Source organism: Ambystoma mexicanum, chromosome 10, assembly GCF_040938575.1.
Source record: "Ambystoma mexicanum isolate Mex_15411 chromosome 10, UKY_AmexF1_1, whole genome shotgun sequence".
Lineage (NCBI taxonomy): Eukaryota > Metazoa > Chordata > Amphibia > Caudata > Ambystomatidae > Ambystoma > Ambystoma mexicanum.
In genome coordinates, this window is record NC_090932.1 from 106116358 (window position 1) to 106136646 (window position 20289).

General features: G+C 43.9%; 1 protein-coding gene across 4 annotated transcripts in view; it reads left to right on the top strand.

Moving 5' to 3' along the window:
* EBF2 (EBF transcription factor 2) overlaps window positions 1–20289 on the top strand; it is a 250907-nt gene that overhangs the window by 198460 nt on the left and 32158 nt on the right. For 2 of the 4 annotated variants that reach the window (XM_069617589.1, XM_069617588.1), the window contains exon 8: window positions 15429–15570. In XM_069617589.1, the coding sequence (XP_069473690.1) occupies window positions 15429–15570 (142 nt within the window). The remainder of the gene's footprint in view (window positions 1–15428; window positions 15571–20289) is intronic. The other 2 variants (XM_069617591.1, XM_069617590.1) reach the window with 1 other exon arrangement.

Sequence of the window (20289 nt, forward strand, 5' to 3'; positions counted from 1 at the left end):
GTCCATGTTAATTTTTAATTTTATTTACATACAATTTAAATTTGAAACGTTTACACCTTTAAAAAATGGCGCTTGGTTTTTGACCGTTATTTTGAAAAGGTAGAAGGACTACCGTCACCATAGCGACGGCATTATCAATACCGATGTATAAGCGCGGCGTCTGTGCTCGTTTCCAGACGCCGACGCTTAGGAAGGAGACCATCTTTTTGAGAGGTGAGCCCTAAGCACTTCACTTTAGTACAAAATTGTTTTTTTAAATACACTCGTGCCGGCACTATAGGGTACTAGTAGCGGTATGACACGAAATAAGCTAAGTATGATCCCTTTTGACATAAGTTACCAAGTACCTATATTGTAACTACTCGCTGGGGCACAGTGCTCGTAAAAACAGATAAATGCTCATTTTATATCCAAAAAGAGTATACTCATGATTGGGTATAATACATAACACATTTTTTTACAGGCGGGATTGATCCCATGAAATTTATCACCATATTTGAAAAAGTGAATTATAGTTCTCACTATTTAGGTAAGCAATTTCTTTGTACTTTATGAACACTAACACACATATAATTTGCACATACAAAATATCTAATGACTTGTTTCTCTTGTTTTTTCCTTTTGTGATGTTTTCTCTATTGTTCCTAATAATCCTTCCCCCTCCCCCTCCCTTTGATTTCTGTCTTACTAATTAGCCCTGATTGAAAAAGGCGAGTGATTCGCCGAAACACGTGTCTCTATAGGGCAACTGTTTGCAAAATATACTTTTATGAAAATCTAACAGTTTGCTGCATTTTCCTTATTTTGTGGCGCTTGACCTACAAGTGGAGCAGGGCTCCTTCTGAGCCCTATATACTTACTTACACTTTACCGGAGTAGGGGGTTTATTTACTTCGTTACTCCACTGTTCAGCTGCCACCTTTATTTATCTAGCGCAGGACACTGATGGTTGGTATTCCAAAATACCCCCCACTACTGTACGATAGGGAGGATTGTGGGCAAGGGGGTAGCGGGAACATGGGGGGCAACATAGTTACATTGGTACAGTCTGTAGCGCTTTACACTGCTGTCAAGCAGTCTCACACAGCTGAAGGTGACGGAACAGGTAGTAGTGCTTTGTACTGGTAGTAGCAGAGCACCTCCATCCTCTGTAAATATATCCCTCCTCTGTGCATATGTCCCTCCTCTGTAAATATATCCCTCCTCTGTGTACATATCCCTCCTCGGTGTATATGTCCCTCCTCGGTGTATATGTCTCTTTCCGTTTTATATTTCTATCCTCAATGTACCCAGTGTATCCCTCCTCGGTGTATATGTCACTTTCTGTTGTATATTGCTATCCTCAATGTACCCAGTGTATCCCTCCTCGGTGTATATGTCACTTTCTGTTGTATATTTTTATCCTCAATGTACCCAGTGTATCCCTCCTCGGTGTATATGTCACTTTCTGTTGTATATTGCTATCCTCAATGTACCCAGTGTATATGTCACTTTCTGTTGTATATTTTTATCCTCAATGTATCCAGTGTATCCCTCCTCGGTGTATATGTCACTTTCTGTTGTATATTGCTATCCTCAATGTACCCAGTGTATCCCGTATATGTCTCTTTCTGTTGTATATTTCTATCCTCAATGTACCCAGTGTATCCCTCCTCGGTGAATGTCCATCGATAGTGCTGAGGTCCCCTCCTCAAGTTTGACATGTGTCTTCCCTCAGCGCCGTCCTTTTCGGCCTTGCGCCTGCTTTAGTTCCCTCCCCCTATTTCCCTATGCCAGGAAGCAGCAGGTATCAGTCCTGCCTCCCTAAAGGAGTGTCCACAGCTCTGCTCTGAAGAAGAAGGAACGAAACCCACCCGCTGAAAGGGCTCACGGAGCCTTTAAGTAAAGTAAAATAAGAAACACACATGCATGCGCGGCAGTCAGGCTCCTGGGACGGTGGCCCAGCTGCTTGGCAGTTAAATCAGCCTCTGGTTTCACCAGGCTTCACGCTGATGTATGGCGAATGCTGAGCTCATAAATAAAAAATAAAAAAAATCCCATCACATGCCAAGGTGTGGGCTGTGCGTTTGGAAGCCTCTCCACCTCCTGTGAGGGAGAAATGTTAAGCCCTTCTCCTATTATTGATTTTTTTTAAGGAGGAGGCAGGAAAGACCCAACACTGTCTTTGTTCATTTGTCGGTGAAAGGCATCGCTCTGCTCACGATCATGCCGTAAAGGAAGGAGTATTGTTGTAGCCAAAATTCTGCAGTGGTGCACAGTGAGGGTGACCACATGGCTCCATGTTATCCGGGCTATCATGCTTCTAATTCCAGGCTCTCCCTTTACACACGAATGCATTCTGGGAATTGTAGTCTTTGTTCAAAATGTAACCAACTGGATTGGGGGGGCAAGGTCGCTTATGTTCCAGGAATGTGATTTATTAAACACTTGGAGTGGATTTACACAAATCCCGAGTGCCTTCAAACAGGTTCACCTTAGTGGTTAGTGTGCTCTTGAAAACAAACGATGTGAACACAAAACTTCTAAACGAACTTCTAGTCTCCCGTTCATCTGAATGGTAAAGAAACAAGAAGGCGCTAAACAACGTTTATATCATGTAGAAATTAACGCTGTTCTCCAGGCCTGACAGTCGGGGTTTGGAGCAGCTACTAGGATTCAAATAGATGAACATTTGCAACGACCCAGTTAGCACCTTGGGCAATGGGGTAAAAATCCTGCCTTGGCCCTACTGAACGTATCAGCAGTTCGCATGCAGAACACCACATTATCCTTCCAGAGGTCATGGACTTCTACATGGCACCAGATGCGCTCCCCCTGAAATGGCTAGAACCATATGTGTATGCGTGCCCTTAGGCCAGCAGGAGGGAATCCTGCCTCTGGACCCTCCATGCTATGCAGATGAGACACTGCTAAGTCTACAAAGGCCGCAAGAGCCACGGTGCGCCCCACGATGAGATGACTGCGCCTCGCTGAGCGCAACCTGAAATACCCTTGCTCACACCCCCTCGGCTTGGGCGCCATTACTAGACCAAACCCCAACACCAGCAAACACGTCTGAACCCGAGGGAGGATCCTGGATGTAGACTTGTCATTTCCACTTCAAACCAACAGCCACCAAAAAGGGGTCACACTGCAACTCTTGTTGCTACAAATAATGCTCTCTTGTGTACCCTCCAAAAGATTAACCACTATAGTTGTGTGTGAACGTGACTGTCCACTGCAAAGCCAAGAAACCAAAGCAATCATTGCCGAACCTAGCCGCAAGCATCCATTTGGGCATAATAGGACAGTTACGTGATTATGCTGCTACCCTATGTGAGATATATAAAGCCGATCTCTGGCGTGTACATGACCTTTAGGTGCTGAGTAAAGTTAACCCAAAGACCCCTCTCCGTAGAGCAGACATTTAAATTCAAGGTCCCCCTCTGCATAACCCAAAGAGTACGAGAATCCAAGTAACCTCCAGAAATATCCAAGTATTACAACAATGGCGGCTGGATCTGAGGAGGGCTGTTACTGGCCATGTGATTGTGTTCTTGGAATAAGCCCACCGTGGACCTAGGCTAACAGGAAGGCCACTTAAGCTTTTGGGAACAACTCAAGGGTGTTCTCTTCAGCTAATGCGTTCCCAACCACTCTGCACCTGTGGTTTTCAATGCTATCCACACACTGGGCCTGATTAACAAATCGGGTTTCAAGGGATTGCGCCGTTGTAAAACGCTTTGGTAAACTGGGACACACTTTCTTATAAAAGAACACGGCGGCGCATGGCTGCGGCATGAAGGACGTGTGATGACGCACTCTGTCAGCGTGGCGTTTTGGCGCGTAATCAGCGGCACGTGGCGTCATGCAAAGAACCGCCAGGAAACATGAACATGCACGGCCATGTAGTGACCACAGGATGGAGTAATGACTGCCTATCTAGTCCCTGTGTAAAAGGAGGGGCCTGTGTTTTTTTAAATAAAAAGTGCACAACAACAACAGCGCGTCAATTGCTCCACGGGGGGCAGTAGATACACACCTTTTTCGTTGTCTGTGTCCCCCCCTTTTCTGGGCAGGAGACACAGTGAAAACAAGGCTTGCTCCGATTGCGGGAGGAAGCAGTAAAAACTCCCCCACACCAGCCCCGCACTGGGAACGCGGACACAAGGAGCCATCTCACGGCTGTAAAGACGTCAAGCATCTGATGGACTCCCCAGATGTGGGGTGACATCAGGAACTTTCCCACTCCGGGAGGCGCATTCGGATCGGAATGTCAGGGTTCATTTAAATGCAAACAGAGCGGCGTGACTCCTGCAGATATGTATTTATTCGTCTGTCCATCTGAGCATGTATGGACCTGTGTCGGCATGGGGACCCTCCAGCAGCCAGCCATCTGCAGTACTCGCCAGCCACTCTAGCCATCTGCAGTACTCGCCAGCCACTCTAGCCATCTGCAGTACTCAACAGCCACTCTAGCTGCCTTTCTGTCCACTTCATGCATGCATATTGCATCCTCTCCCTATAGGGCCTACTCTAGCCATAGCCCGACCATATAGCCACCTATGGCAATCTAGCTATTTTTCTATCGGTCTACATATTCTTACTGTGCATCAGAGCAGGGGCTCCCCGAAACACATTAGAAATAGAAGACGATGGCATCAAATTCACCTCTGAATTGTCCATGCTTCTGAAACATGCTGATATCAGTCAGTAGATCCGGAATGTGTAAGGAACACGCTCTCTGGAGGAAAGAGGAGTGCTTATCCCGCTAATAGATACGGTGTAGTATGATGTATGGATCACAGGCCTGGCTCCCGAGATGGGCAGTGCAAACGACACACACATACACACACAAGGCACGCACCGCCCTTTGTAATGCTCACCAGGAAGGCTCTGACACAGCCCTACTGATCCTCCAGAAGCCTCAGCCTCTAGAGAACTATTTCCTTAGGCTAGTTTAGGACAGGAGAACAATTAGGCACTCCAACATGTTGCTACTGACTGTTCAGTTTACAACTGATCTCTGCCAGTTGCCAACTTAGAAGATACAAGCGCTGTGACCCAAGAGTCGCAGTCACGGCGTGCGGCTCACTCAAACTCTGACGGTCTATACAACGTCGATTGTGCTCCAGCATCAAGAGATTAGTGAAACTTGAGATGTCTCAGACCGGAGAAAGCGGTGCACACAGATTCCGGATTTGAGTAGTTTGACCAAAAGTTACATTTACCCAGGACAATAGTCAATTCTCAAGTTTGAGACTCCGTTGCAAACACTGGGGCCCAAGTGTAAGGCTGTGCTGATAGGCACTACCCTCAGACTAAAGAGTGTGGCTTTTGGTGTGTGGAACTGAAGTTCCAAAATGCGATTCTAGAATACCACAAGACCCTTATAGTTATTGTTGTCTGCAAAGGACGCATACATCACAACGTTGACACCAACGCACACCTCACACTGCCCGTACATCACCGCTGCCATCTTTCACTCCCCTGTAAAACACAATTTTCAAGTCTTGCGAAAACAAACGGGCCCTTGATTGATGTGTTGATGGGCACACTGGCCAAATGCACGTAAACAGTTAACAAGATAATGGCGAGAAATGTTGACCTTGATTTGTTTAGCTAAGATGTAAAGATTTTCGAAGGCCAAAGGTCGACTTGTGTAGTGTTTCTCGGAGCCTCACTGTGTCTGACCCCCTAACTCTGGGGCTGGGGCCTGCAGCCTTGGAACAGTGAGGCAAAGCAGGGGTGCAGAGAGGGAGACGGAGGGAGCAGGAAATGGAGTGAGGTGTTTCAGGAAGTTGTCAGGAGTTGACTGATTGGTTCCAGATGCAGGGGGGTCAGCCTCCTTGACCCAGGAAATGCTCACTGGGGAAAGGAGCTTTCTAGTGCCAAGGGGGGGGCCTGGGAGCCAGAGACCACGCAGGAATGTGCATTCCACTCCCCCCCAACCCTTGTAATGTGGAGTTTTCACTCTTAAAATGACTGTTTGTAGAGCTGGCACAGTTTTTCTAAAGAAAGTGAGCCCTCTACCTATATGGCATTAACTTTTACAGCATAAAAAAACCGCCCTAGCACCAGAACTCGAAGTAGCATATACTGCCCACAAGAGTGATCAGTATAATATATCATACACAAAACTCTTCCCCTTTCAAAGAGATGGGGTCTCAATTGAGGATTTAAAAAAACCTCATAATTGAGTATAATTTTCCACGTTAGCTTCCTCAAAAACATATTGAGTAGAGTTTGGAAACCAACATTCACCGTGCCATGTTCAGTTTGATGAGAACCCAAGCCCTCACTGTGCAAAGGTCTTGCAAGTGAGAACTGCTACTCTCATTGGGCACAGTGCAATTCACTGCCAATCAAAGCTCTCGCCCTGCTCAATGCATTTTAAGTGGGGCGTTAAGCCCAATTCATTTTAACAACAAAATGAGCAAACGCTGCACCCAGAGTATTCCAATAAGGAATAGAGCCCTTCTTTTAAAGGGCGTCAGCCCTCACACTTCCCTGTACATTTTAATGCTCAATAAGCTAGCCCGATTCATGTGAATGGTGGACTCAATGGGCCCGATTCATGTGAATGGTGGACTCAATGGGCCCGATTCATGTGAATTGTGGACTCAATGGGCCCGATTCATGTGAATGGTAGACTCAATGGGCCCGATTCATGTGAATGGTAGACTCAATGGGCCCGATTCATGGACTTTTTTTGCACGGTTAAAGTGACTTTGAACTGTTCAAAAGGGAGTTTGCACGGACACAAACCCTGATTCATGGAACTGTGCAAAGTGTATTTTTGCAGTGCCACATCAGTGCAACGTTCACTTTGTACTGCAAAAATGACTTTGTACGGCAAAAATACCCTTGGCACAGTTCCACGAATCAGGATTTGTGCAGGTAGTGCAAAGTCACTTTTCAGCAGTGCAAAGCCACTTTGAACCGTGCAAATAATTCAATGAATCGGGCCCCATGGGTTCTCATTTAATTGGCGTTGCCGCAAAGGGTCTTGGTTTGTATACAATGGTTTGAATCCTAGATTTAGAGCAAACCTCTCACCTTAGCCCATACCGATGAGCTGGTGTAATATCCTAACTGTAAATACTTTCCATATACGGTCTGCAATGTTCCCAATGCATTTCACGGAGGAATTAAAGCAGGTCCCCAGTTTACCTTGATTTCAAGGTGATGTTGCAGAGCAGTCCATATTGTTTCCACTACATTTAAATAGAAGACACTCTGGGCCTGATTCACAGAACGTTTTCCTATGGCATTGCACCATTATAAAACACATCCATGATTCAGGCCCTCTGTATAACCCAGGAGTTATCATTGACGAATCAAACCCAAATATTTATTTGCATTTTGTATTTATTTGAAGAACAGGGATGTCAATTTCAGACAGAAATGACTCACAATAACACATGTACAGATGGCAGAGACACTCCCATGAAGGGTGACTGTACAATAACAAAAACATGAGAATAAGTGTTGAGCCAGTTTATGAGGGTGTAAAAAAAGTGGGACATATACCAGGGGCCTTTACCAGGGGCCTGCGTTAGTGGCCCTGTAGTTATGGATACGTTGCTCAACCCATGGGATGAGCACATTTTGGGTGGCTTATAACTCCCCTGCCCCCCCCCGAATGAATCCTCACGATACTTTGCAGAAAAAGTAAATGGCCCGGTCAGATCGGTCCTGCAAAGTTTGGTGAGGTTTCATTAGGGGTGGGGGGAGGGGCAAAGTTATTTGGGGGGTTCCCAAAATGTGTGTTTTGTTCCCATAGATGCAATAGAATAAATGTTTTTCTCACGCCTACAGCCCAAACCGCTGGATGCATTTTCACCAAATTTGCTGGAGGACTGGCAGCTTGGTTCCAAAAACGTGCCTTTGTAAATTTGGAGTAAATCCGTCCAGTAGTTTTTAAAAAAAAACAACCAAAAAGTAAGGCCGCGGATATCGGACGCGCCCGCTGATTGGATGGTGACAAGTGTGAAGCGTGTCAGATTTTTGGAAATGCCTGCCATGTTGGATTCCCGGTGTCCGCGAACATCGCAGTAAAAACATCTTAAAAAACACAACATTGCACTTGTCAAACTTATCAAACAATCTCTGGGGAGGTGAGGGGGGATGAGGATGGGATGGGAATGGGATATGGCCTTAAAATGCCCAAATAATTGGTGTTTTTCTTCTTTGATGTCCGCTAACAGTCTGTGACAATCCTGTGCTATTCGCGAATATCTTAGATGTTTGGGGGCATCTATGCTAATTTGCGCATTACAGGGTTGGTGAAAAGCAGTTTTTTGATGGCTTATAACTTTGGAGCCACTCAATGAAACTGCTTGAAATCTTTGAATGTTATTCTAGACCTGATTCTGAATGGTTTTGGAAAGCGTGGTGCTGTTTTGTCAATAGGGAACAAAATTATAGGGGGGTCCCAAAATATTGTAAAGGCTTATAAAAGTGATGCCATTTGATGACTCTACACAAAGGTTTGCAAAAAGATTTTAGATCTAGCTATACACGTTTTTTCAATGTTTGATGGGATTATGTCAAGAGGGGGCACAATTAGAGGGGCGTCCCACAATATCGTCCCACAATATTGTAAAGGCTTATTAAAGTGGTGCCATTTGACGAATCTACACAAAGGTTTGGAGAAAGATTTTAGATCTAGATATAAATAGTTTTGCAAAGGTTGGTGGGATTTTGTCAACAGCGGGCTAAATTAGAGGTGGGTCTCAACATTTTAGATGGTTTATATCTTTGTTGCAGTTTGACGAATGTGGACAAAGGTTTTCAGAAAGATTAGACAGCCAAGCTTGAATGTTTTTGCAAAGTCTGAATGGATTTTGTTAAGTGAGGGCTAAGTTCTATGACAATTGTATGTACACACATTTTGACATTTAAAAAAATATAAAACATGGGTGGATTTCCAGAAAACTCGTGTAAGGAGCATTGGCAAGGACCTGAAAGCATGGTTTTGCAAGGGTCACAATGTTGGTAGACAAAACAGTGATATACCTTTGGTGACTGAGGTATAGCCTGTGGCCTTGGACAGATTGTCCGGGTTATGGCATAAGGTCATGACCCGGACAATCTGGCTACTGGCCATGACCACTAGGGACGACCAATGGGGATAAAGTGGCCATGTCCACCAGGGACTGGCTATGTGGTAAAGTTTTTCGAAATTGGGTTAGGTTTGAAAGGGGAAAAAATGTGCTTGTGATAATATGGTCATAGGATTCTCTATTCGACTTCTGCAGGCCGCCATGGAAATGGAAGAAGGGGTCTGTACGGAGCCCCGCCTTCCCTTTCCATGGTGCCATCTTGGAAAATGATTTTCCTTCCTACAGTAGGACGCCGCATGCGTCCTGATGTAGGAAGAAAAGTCCCTTTTTTTAGCACCACGAGTTACATTTTGGCAACCTGGGGTCCTAATGGCCTTCATCCCCCATTGCAGGGGCTGGAACGGGGGATAACGGTCCAGAACCCTCGCTATCCGCCCTTGCTTCGCTTGGGCCGTTAACTTGGGCTGGCGGGCTGTTATCCCCCGTTCCAGTCCCGGGAACGGGGGATTAACGCCACATTATTCCCATTAGCATAACACAAAATGCTAATGGAAATGTTGGAAAATCTTATTGAGTCTATGCACTTTACTGAGAAATGTAAAGTAGATGGAGTCTATAATAAACTCTCTACAACTAGCTAGTGATTTTAATGAGTGTTGTTTTGGAGTAGGGGCAAAATCAAGTCTTTAATTTAGTGACCAATCGCTTTTTGAAACCTGTTTGTTTTATTTATCTCATAGACCATTCTCTTGGGTCTACCGATCTGGGTGTTTTAAGAGGATCACAGGGAATATTTTACTCGATACTCAGCACATCAAGAAGAGCAATGGGCCTGTGATTCCATGGATCACATCTATCTCCCGTCTTGTATTTTGGAACTAAATGGGGAAGTAATGTGGAAATGGAGAATTTGACTGAATAAAATTGCCCACATATCAGAGTTGCTCCCAAAGTGCCATTCGAGAGACGATAGGCACCCAGAGCACGTACTGCCTTTTATAATTAATTCTGATATTTCTTGTGGGGAAATTGCAAGCTGCCAAATAGATTTGATAGTTGCAGTTTGGCTGCTAGTTGCCGCGTCTGGAAAGGCATAAAGCATTCCCTAGTATTCTTTCCATTTTCCTGCTGAAATTGGGTTTACCTGAGTGAATGCCTCTAGTGGACCTATGTTGTCAATTAGGTTCCAGAAATTATGATATTAGTTGGTCCTTGGTATCTTCAATATTAGTTCAGAGTCTCTCTGGATCCTAAGGTATTTATATGATTTCAACCTTTTTTTACATGCTCAGAGACTGAACTATAAGTCTTGCCTAGCCTGCGCAAATCTCTCCTGAGTTTAAGTGTTTTATTTTGTACATTCTCATCAAAAACCCCTGTACTCTTACTTTTTTTTAGTTCAATTCTAAGTGAAGTGAAGCGCTGAATGTTCGCTCAATGGCGTGTCTATATTAAGATAGCATCTATCAAGTACCGTTTTTGTCATAAAGATGTAATGTGATGCAGAGGAGGAGGATCCTCAGTCCCATGTCCGTCGCAATGGAATGTCCCCCACTATGTGGCCATTTAACTTCTGCAGACCCCATGTATTCATAACGTTAGACTAGCATCGCCCTTGAGTTAAAGCTTGCGGAGATTCACCTAAGGGGACCTTGTCTGAGAATTGACTGGGGTCTTTACATGTAAAATTTAAGTCCCCTGCAATCAGTATGTGTCCTGAGCTTCTGTCATCATACCAACTACTGAGGCTACTAATAAGTGTGTCTATAAAGGCCCTTTGCTGGGATCTTAAGGGGTTCCAGTATGTGTTGATTATGAGGAAATCATAATTCAATAAATCAGATTGATCTTCCCAGGACAATATAATGGCTAAAAAGTCAGGGGAAGCTTCAGACTAAATTTGGCAAGAAATGTGAAGAAGGTTGCTATGCACTGCTGTGATTAGATTCCCATAAGGATGACCTCTATCATCTTTTATGGCTGCTTGTAAAAATACCTCCTATCGGTCAAATAAGGGTTTCACCCAAAGCTAGACTTCCTGTCAAGGCCCTTTAGGTTGAAAATAATCTGTTTAGGACCTGAATAAATGGTTGTGTCCTTCAGTATCCCAGGAAAGTATCTTTATTTCCCTGTTCTTCCTCAATCAAGAATATTTTGTATTCTTGCAGTGAAACGATTGCAGCGCATTGGGCAACCATGACCAGTCCACATTGTCTTTCGGCGTACTTCATCATTGGAACTCATGATATAAGCTTTCCAATACCTTAAAGCCACACTTTCGTAATGTATCTTGAGAGGGGGTTCTGAGGTAGACTCAAAGACTCATGGATTGAGTTGAAGTTCACACTACTTTTCAGCACTGTCAGGCTTTAGGTAATCATATATATATATATATATATATATATATATATATATATATATATATATATATATATATATATATATATATATATATATATATATGGCTCAAGACCATCCTCTTCAAGGAATAGCTCCTCCTTAAGACCTAGGTCCACACACCGTGCACTCCCCACTGTACCTAAAACTCAGTGATCAGCTCCCCACTGTTTCCCCCCCTGGTTGCTTGTAGATCCCTTTCAGCTAATTCCCAACCCTAGCCCTCTTCTGTTAGCCCCCTGCTCCGTTTTTCTCTGCTTTTCTCGCTGTGTTTTTCCCCTCTATGATTGTAAAGCACTCCGTTACTTCCAGAAGCTAGGTCTGCGCTCAGTAAATATCCTAATAATAATATATTGTGCCCTAAAGTTTTTAAAAAGTGGCTGCTTCGGGTAACAGCATTGCCACTGTCATGCGCGATGACATGTGAAGGACGACAATGTTCCTTCTCCGTTCATTAATAAATTCAACTAAGTCTATGTCTCTCGAGTTAATGGTTCTTAAACCGGAAATTTCATAAAACAAGGATTTGTGCCAGGACGAGATGGCAGTCTGTCCCACATGACCAGTGCTGCATCTTGATATTTTTGCCACCAAAAACTGGATTTTAGGTGGGTGCTTGCTATCAAGTGTGCCAACATTGAACAGAGATTACCAGTACCTGGTCTCTCATAGCTTTGCCCATGAATATGAAATCCGAGGTCAGTGTTCAGAAGTATCTGGCCAGAATGCAGTGTCAGGGGATTGCACTGAATTGCTTTTGTAAGTGCAGTGTTAAATTCGAGCGGTACCTTACGTGGCATGTGACGGCGAGAGGGTGGGCTCTAACGGGGCGGGGGATGTGGCCAGAATGTTGGGCGTGTCCTAAGTAGGGTTGAATGTGACCTAAAGGGACTGCCTGGTGACAAAATACTGTGCACCATGAAACCCTGAAAACATGTCATTTGAGTCCCTCAGCATAGTCTCAGACAGGGTTTCCATCCAGTCTACATCTTGTAAATTCATTTCTCTGGAGTTTGTAAATGAATCGCTCTCTCTCCTATCAAACAATTCAATCAGTGAGTAAACCACCCTCATTATGTATTGTAATGGGTAGATTGAACACATAACAACAAAGTGGTTTTCTGGCAATTTGTATAGCATTAAATGGCGTTTTGGGACCAATCGAATCACCATAGAATGTTATTTTTGAAACACGTCTGTGACAATGATTCAAGCATGAAACCACTGGGCTATCTGCTCATTTCATTTGCCACAACACTCACCCAAACAGGAAAACGGTCTGTAAACCACAAGCTATATATACTCCTATGGACAGCATCATTTTATGGATGTGAGGTTTGGGCTCTTCTTGTTGAGTGAAGTATATCCCATTGACCTAAATGCCTCAGAGAGCCTGAAAATGAATCACTCAGTCCCCTTGCTTTCCACCAGTCTCCCGAAGTGCGCTCCCAGAGGGCACAATGGAAATAGCAGGGCCTGTTTATGGGCGACAGAGAACCCAGAAGCAGTGTTTGGATACTGCAGGAGCTACACTCTTGCTAGCCCCTGCCCACTTAAAGCCCTAGTCCAGAGAGTGCGGAGAGTCACATTAGTCACTCAAAATGGCATCGCTTAGGGACCCAGACCCTGGGGTGGGAAGACATTACAATGCACCGCAGCACCATCTTGAAAACAGCAGAGCCTTGATCTGCAGCTGCCTTTTCCTACCACCACACCGCGCCTCCTTGAAATATGTGCTGAGATTTCCATTTTGGATTTCCTGTAACATTTTGTCATAAATCAAGTGCATGCTGGAAGAGCTCAGGTGCATTGCGCTCGGCCAGCAAGCGCTGCATGTGTTTCCATTGTTTCTTTGGGACTAATGAAGTCCATGTGAATCAGGGGGCGACGTCATTCTGGAAGTGCTCGCGCTGGACCTACACCCCTACATATGATGGCGGTGGACGATGAACGCACAACCGTCACAGGAATGTGGAACACAAGCAATGGGGGAGAACACAGCTTATCCCCCCTCCTGTGTTCTGAAACATGGAACACGCGTCACGCCTCAGAGAGGGCCATTTAACGTTTAGAAACTCACATTATGGGGTAGAGAAGCCTTCAGCTTGAAATGGGGCCACACCAAGGAGGAAGTAATACAACTACAATTGTGTATCACTCTTTTTTTTGGATTTTGCCATTAACACGGAATTGTTTTTTTTTATTTTTGCATTTTTATAGCGCGGGCATCCAGGCGCTGTTACAGGAATTGTTTGTTTTTTAGTTGCGTAATTATTATTATTATTTTGTCTTAGTTGCGTATTTATAACGTGCTTAAATTCCCAGAGGTCTCTACGCGCGGGCCCGAACCTGTGTTGCTTCGTGTCATCTTGCTTCCAAGGCGAGCACGTTGCCCCTGAGCTTTTCTCCCGGGACATAGTAAATTGGCTTACTTAAAACAGGATGGAGCGTGACTCTGTCACTTCATGATTTCCCCTCTTTATATGTATATATTGTAAACAGTTCCAGTAGACGTAAGTGCATGACTTCTTTTTAGTACAGTCGTTTTTGAAATATGAAACATTTGCTTTGTCAGCAAAGTACGCGACACAGGGCGGAAATCCATCTCTGCTCAATTAGCTTCTCATAGGAATTGGGTCCCTTCTGACAGCCCCGCCTGTCACCTCCTCCCACATGGGTGATCCCTTCTACGGTCACTCAGGGGCCACTTTGCAGATTGCTATGCATTGTCTGTTCGTCCGGCCCTCTAATTCACTGGCGCAACGTGTCCCTGGAGCTTTCTTTACCCTGGGAGGGGAGGGTGCTGACATTCTGAAAAGCCGCAGTCACAAATCGAGTTTTCATGAACATCGTCAAAGCAGCATCATTTAATGCAGAAACACTATGACCGGGGTTAATCTAGCATAGCAAGACCCTACCCCTGCTGTAGGCCATAGGTAATCTGTGGACCCTCTCAGGGCAGGACTGATTCATGGAAGACTGGGGTCACCTCTAACAGTGCAACTGTGCTCCCGAGTCGTCGTTCAGAAGGTCCTGCCATGCCACCTTAACTGTGGGTGATGGGTGCTGATTCGCTCCCCGAGCAGAGATTTTTACTCAATGATATGATAGGGAACAGTCTCAGGCAGCACAACAATGGTTGCAATTATCCTATAAGCCATTTAGTAAAGTACATTGTCCACTGGATTGGATGAGTAAAATGTAGGCTACAAATCTAAAAAAAGAATAAATGAAGAAAACACAATTACGGACTTGCCATGAATTGTGTTAATTAATGTCTTCATTGGTAGGGAAATGGTGTGCCATGGTGTGCCACTCTTCTCCAACCACTTTGATAGGGAAGGAGGGCAGCAGCCACCATATCCCTGAAAAATACACCAACACCTCCAAAAACTAAAACCTGTAAAGAGCAATCATTCTCTGTAGGGGTGTGGCCTGGACAGTAAGGGCCACTGTTCTCAACATTGACCGGATGGTGTGACACCTTTGATGCAACTGCTTTGCGCTGCAATTTGCACTAAACTGTAATTTCCTTAGTCTGCGTTGGCATGATCTGGGTATGTCTGCAAAGCCTTCCACATTCACTATTACCACGATGGTTCTGTTAGCTGTCAGTGGTGAAAGTGCATAGACTGCAGTCCAACCTTCTTACTCACACATTCTCAGATGTTCCATCTCTTACATATAACCCCAAAGAAGAGCCTTTGTTGATCCATAGGTGAGGCAGGGATCTGCTTTCAGCTACTTTAAGGACCATTCTTAGATACTACAAGGTGGGAAAGTGCCCCGTTCGGATAGTAAATTGCAAAGTTGAATGTGTAAACCACTTGGACTTCTGTTCGTGGGGAAATTGACCAAAGTCTATCTGCATTTTCATAGCACAATATTCAGCCATAAAAACAAGATATTGTCCGTGTTTGAACACGCCACGTGCAAAGGTGGACACTTTGGGAATGTGGCTAACATGGGCCTTTCTCGTTCCAGGTGGTGCTGTCGACAACTGTAAGCGTGGATGGCCATGTGCTTGCTGTATCCGACAACATGTTTGTCCACAACAACTCCAAGCATGGTCGGAGGGCGAGACGCCTTGATCCCTCTGAAGGTACGGACCCTTGTCTGGAGTATGGTACGCACCTCCACCTTCCTTTTCTTGCTGGTTGACTTTTTGGGGGGGGAATTATTTTGCTCGAGGTGGGGGCATGTATCTTTGTGGGTAGACATAGGCAATGTGAGGGTATTTACACAAATCAAAGTACTCTGGGATCCTCGAGTGGAACCCCAAATACATGATGTCAATAACTAAAGGTAAGGTTGGCTGTCAATGGCCCCTAACTACTATTTGTATTGAAATGTTGCCGCAGGGCAGATTTTGAGATGGCCTATGAGTTTCATTGATTGCCCAAGTCTCCAATACTAATAAAATGCTTCTTTCGGGGTGGGCGGCGGTTATAGGTAAGGCCGGCTCGATGAGTTACAACTGGGGTTTCTCTGCAGGAAGCCAGAGCACTGCAGTGTCCGATCCAGCCTAGATGCTCAAATGAGCTGAGATGCTGTAGCACAGAACTGGGCGGCTAATGAGTGCCACCTGTGGTCGAATTGAGCTGGAGCGGTCGGGAGCGATGTTCCTCTACTTTTTTTAATTACGTTTTACAGCTCCTATACTTTTATTTTAAAAAGAAACCGTTCCGGAATGGGTTCGTTTTAAAATAAAAGTGTAGGAAGACGTTGCAGCTTGCAATTACAGTGCACTGCACTGAACGTTCCCTTAAACAGCAGGTGCAAGAGTTTGGGGGTTTGTATTGTGTGTGGGAGGGGGCGTGGTGATGGGGTTTGTGGGGAGTGGGTGCAGGCCAGCAGGGAACATAGTTCCATTACTTCTTTTTGTACACTTTGACCACTGAGTGCCACACGCCCAAACACAGAGCACACATTGGCTCCGACCTTATGCGTGCTTGCTTAGTCTTTTGCCCCTGTATCTTTCACACACACCTCATTTGAATCATTTTACAATTGTAGTATATGACACTTATGCAGGGCTGGACTGGGAACTAAAAGAGGCCCTGGAAATAATTACTGGGGACCGAAAGAGGCCCTGGAAATAAAGTTCAAAGTGGCCCTATATGACACCTTTTCAGCAAGCCCAATGCTTTTCCTATGAGAAAATTTGGAAATGCCACAGGAAAAAGGGCCCAGGGTGCAGAGGCCCACCGGGAAATCTCCAGAGTTCCCTAAAGGCCAGTCCACCCCTGCACTTATGCCTGGAAGTTGCTTCCGGTCAGTTGCTACCTTTTCTATGTCACAATATGTTCTTATGTTTCTCCCGAGCGTCTTACCTGGGAAAGTATACAATGTGTGACTATTGCAGAATATTCATCCCCTTTAGACGTAGAATAGGCGTATCATGCCCGCTTAGCCATGGCTTTCCTTGGCATCTATATGGGGTAGACTCATGAGCCGCTCTGATCTTCCTTGAAAGTAGGTTACATTTCATATGTTGGCCAAATATGCAGTGCTCCCCCCCCGCAGTAAGGTGCACCCCAGGGACTGTCTGGAATGATCTGGTTCATTTTATGGACAGACCAGGAATGGGGGACCAAACATACTGTGTCTTCCTCTGGAACATTTGTTTTAACTAAGCAGTGCATTCAAAAAGATAATCACACATTTAGTGCATCTTAACATTATAACCCACCCACTCAGTAGGCCTTACAAAATGTACAAGCATCACAGATTTCTTAATATACACATATGCACTCATTGGATCTTATTAAATAAATACTTGCATCCAATGCTTCATAATGTAAACATGTGCATCTGAATAAGAATACTCGGTGCCTCTTAATACAAATGCATGCCTCGTGATGTAAACACATTAATCCGGTGCATCATAATGTAAACATTTGCACCTGAATAAGAATACTCGGTGCCTCTTAATACAAATGCATGCCTCGTGATGTAAACACATGAATCCGGTGCATCATAATGTAAACATGTGCATCTGAAGAAGAATACTTGGTACCTCTTAATACAATAATCCGGTGCATCATAATGTAAACATGTGCATCTGAATAAGAATACTCGGTGCCTCTTAATACAAATGCATGCCTCGTGATGTAAACACATTAATCCGGTGCATCATAATGTAAACATTTGCACCTGAATAAGAATACTCGGTGCCTCTTAATACAAATGCATGCCTCGTGATGTAAACACATGAATCCGGTGCATCATAATGTAAACATGTGCATCTGAAGAAGAATACTTGGTACCTCTTAATACAATAATCCGGTGCATCATAATGTAAACATGTGCATCTGAATAAGAATACTCGGTGCCTCTTAATACAAATGCATGCCTCGTGATGTAAACACATTAATCCGGTGCATCATAATGTAAACATGTGCATCTGAAGAAGAATACTCAGTGCCTCTTAATACAAATGCATGCCTCGTGATATAAACACATTAATCCGGTGCATCATAATGTAAACATGTGCATCTGAAGAAGAATACTCGGTGCCTCTTAATACAAATGCATGCCTCGTGATGTAAACACATTAATCCGGTGCATCATAAAGTAAACATGTGCATCTGAAGAAGAATACTCGGTGCCTCTTAATACAAATGCATGCCTCGTGATATAAACACATTAATCCGGTGTATCATAATGTAAACATGTGCATCTGAATAAGAATACTCGGTGCCTCTTAATACAAATGCATGCCTCATGATGTAAACACATTAATCCGGTGCATCATAATGTAAACATGTGCATCTGAAGAAGAATACTCGGTACCGCTTAATACAAATGCATGCCTTGTGATGTAAACATATTAATCCGGTGCATCATAATGTAAACATGTGCATCTGAAGAAGAATACTCGGTGCCTCTTAATACAAATGCATGCCTCGTGATGTAAACACATTAATCCGGTGCATCATAATGTAAACATGTGCATCTGAATAAGAATACTCGGTGCCTCTTAATACAAATACATGCCTCGTGATGTAAACACAGTAATCCGGTGCATCATAATGTAAACATGTGCATCTGAAGAAGAATGCTCTGTGCCTCTTAATACAATTGCATGCCTCGTGATGTAAACACATTAATCCGGTGCATCATAATGTAAAAATGTGCATCTGAAGAAGAATACTCGGTGCCTCTTAATACAAATGCATGCCTCGTGATGTAAACACATTAATCCGGTGCATCATAATGTAAACATGTGCATCTGAAGAAGAATACTCGGTGCCTCTTAATACAAATGCATGCCTCGTGATGTAAACACATTAATCCTTTGCATCATAATGTAAACATGTGCATTTGAATAAGAATACTCGGTGCCTCTAATACAAATGCATGCCTCGTGATGTAAACACATTAATCCGGTGCATCATAATGTAAAAGGTGCATCATAATGTAAACATGTGCATCAATTAGACTACTAACACTCGGTGCGTCTTAATACAAATGCATGCCTCATGATGTAAACACATTAATCCGGTGCATCATAATGTAAACATGTGCATCTGAATTAAACTACTAACACTCGGTGCCTCTTAATACAAATGCATGCCTCATATGCATCGTAATAGAAACACACTAATCGGTGCGTCATATGCATGCACTTCTTCTTAAATATATGCATCCAATCTGTCATATATTTAGTACATCTTCATTTCACCTTAATATGAATCCATGCACTTGCTGCATTTTAATATGCACGTGGAGTCAGAATTCCTGAAAGTAAATACATGCGATCACAGCGTCTTGAAACCAACACATCACATATTCACACAACCCGCCAAACACTGTCAGTCCTCTTAAGATACAAACATAGTCAATTCACCTAAAAATGTACATGCATACAAAGTATTTCAAATAAATAAGCATATCTTGAAATAAATGCATGCATCAAGAACATGTTAGGTTGCCCCGCATTGTTACTGCAGCCTCCAGTGCCGCAGTGTGGAATATATCTCAAAAATAGATAAGTTACATCCTAAAATAAACACACATCACTAAACCATGTTAACATCATGCATGCAACCAATGTGGCGTAAATAGTAGGTTGCATCAAGTGTATAGTAATGACATTGATAACATGCATCCAGTGCATTTTAATTGGAATTTTTGAGGAATGCATTTCTCCAATGAATTTTAAAATAAACACATGAATCCAAATACATATTAAAATAAATATACAAATCTAATGTGCCATACAGTAAACTGCACCAGTGCATTATATAATAAAAAACGTGCACATTCTTCGTACAATAGAGACATGCACACTGGCCCTTCCAAGTAAATACCTGCACCAATGCATCTTTAAATCAACATATATCGAACACATGAAAAATAACCACACGTCCAACACATCTTGAAATAAATGCACATGCATTGCAATACACCTACAAACGCATGCACCAAACCTTGAAACATGTACCCACAGGTCTTGCACATTCATTGGCCTTCCGATTGCCTCCAAGGCTGCACTGGAAACATCTGTAAGACACACATCCCAGCACATCTGGGCATCTGCAGTCCATTGGGCCGCTCGCACTGTGCCACGCAGCGTTGGCATGCATGTGTGCCAGGGAGCCCCAGGGCCATAGCTGGGGGGCCGGGGGATTCTGGGCAACAGCGCTTCTCAGTTGTGGCCCAAATCTAATGTCATTTTGCATCTGTCATCGTGAATATTTCAATGACTCGTTTCACTGCTTAGCTTTGTAGGTCCCGGGTGCTTGGAACTTGTTTAGATGGGTTTTCAGGTCGCTTGATATGAGCTATGGTTGACTGGGGGTGCAGGGCCTGATGTTTGGGCTTTCTTTGCATGGGGTGA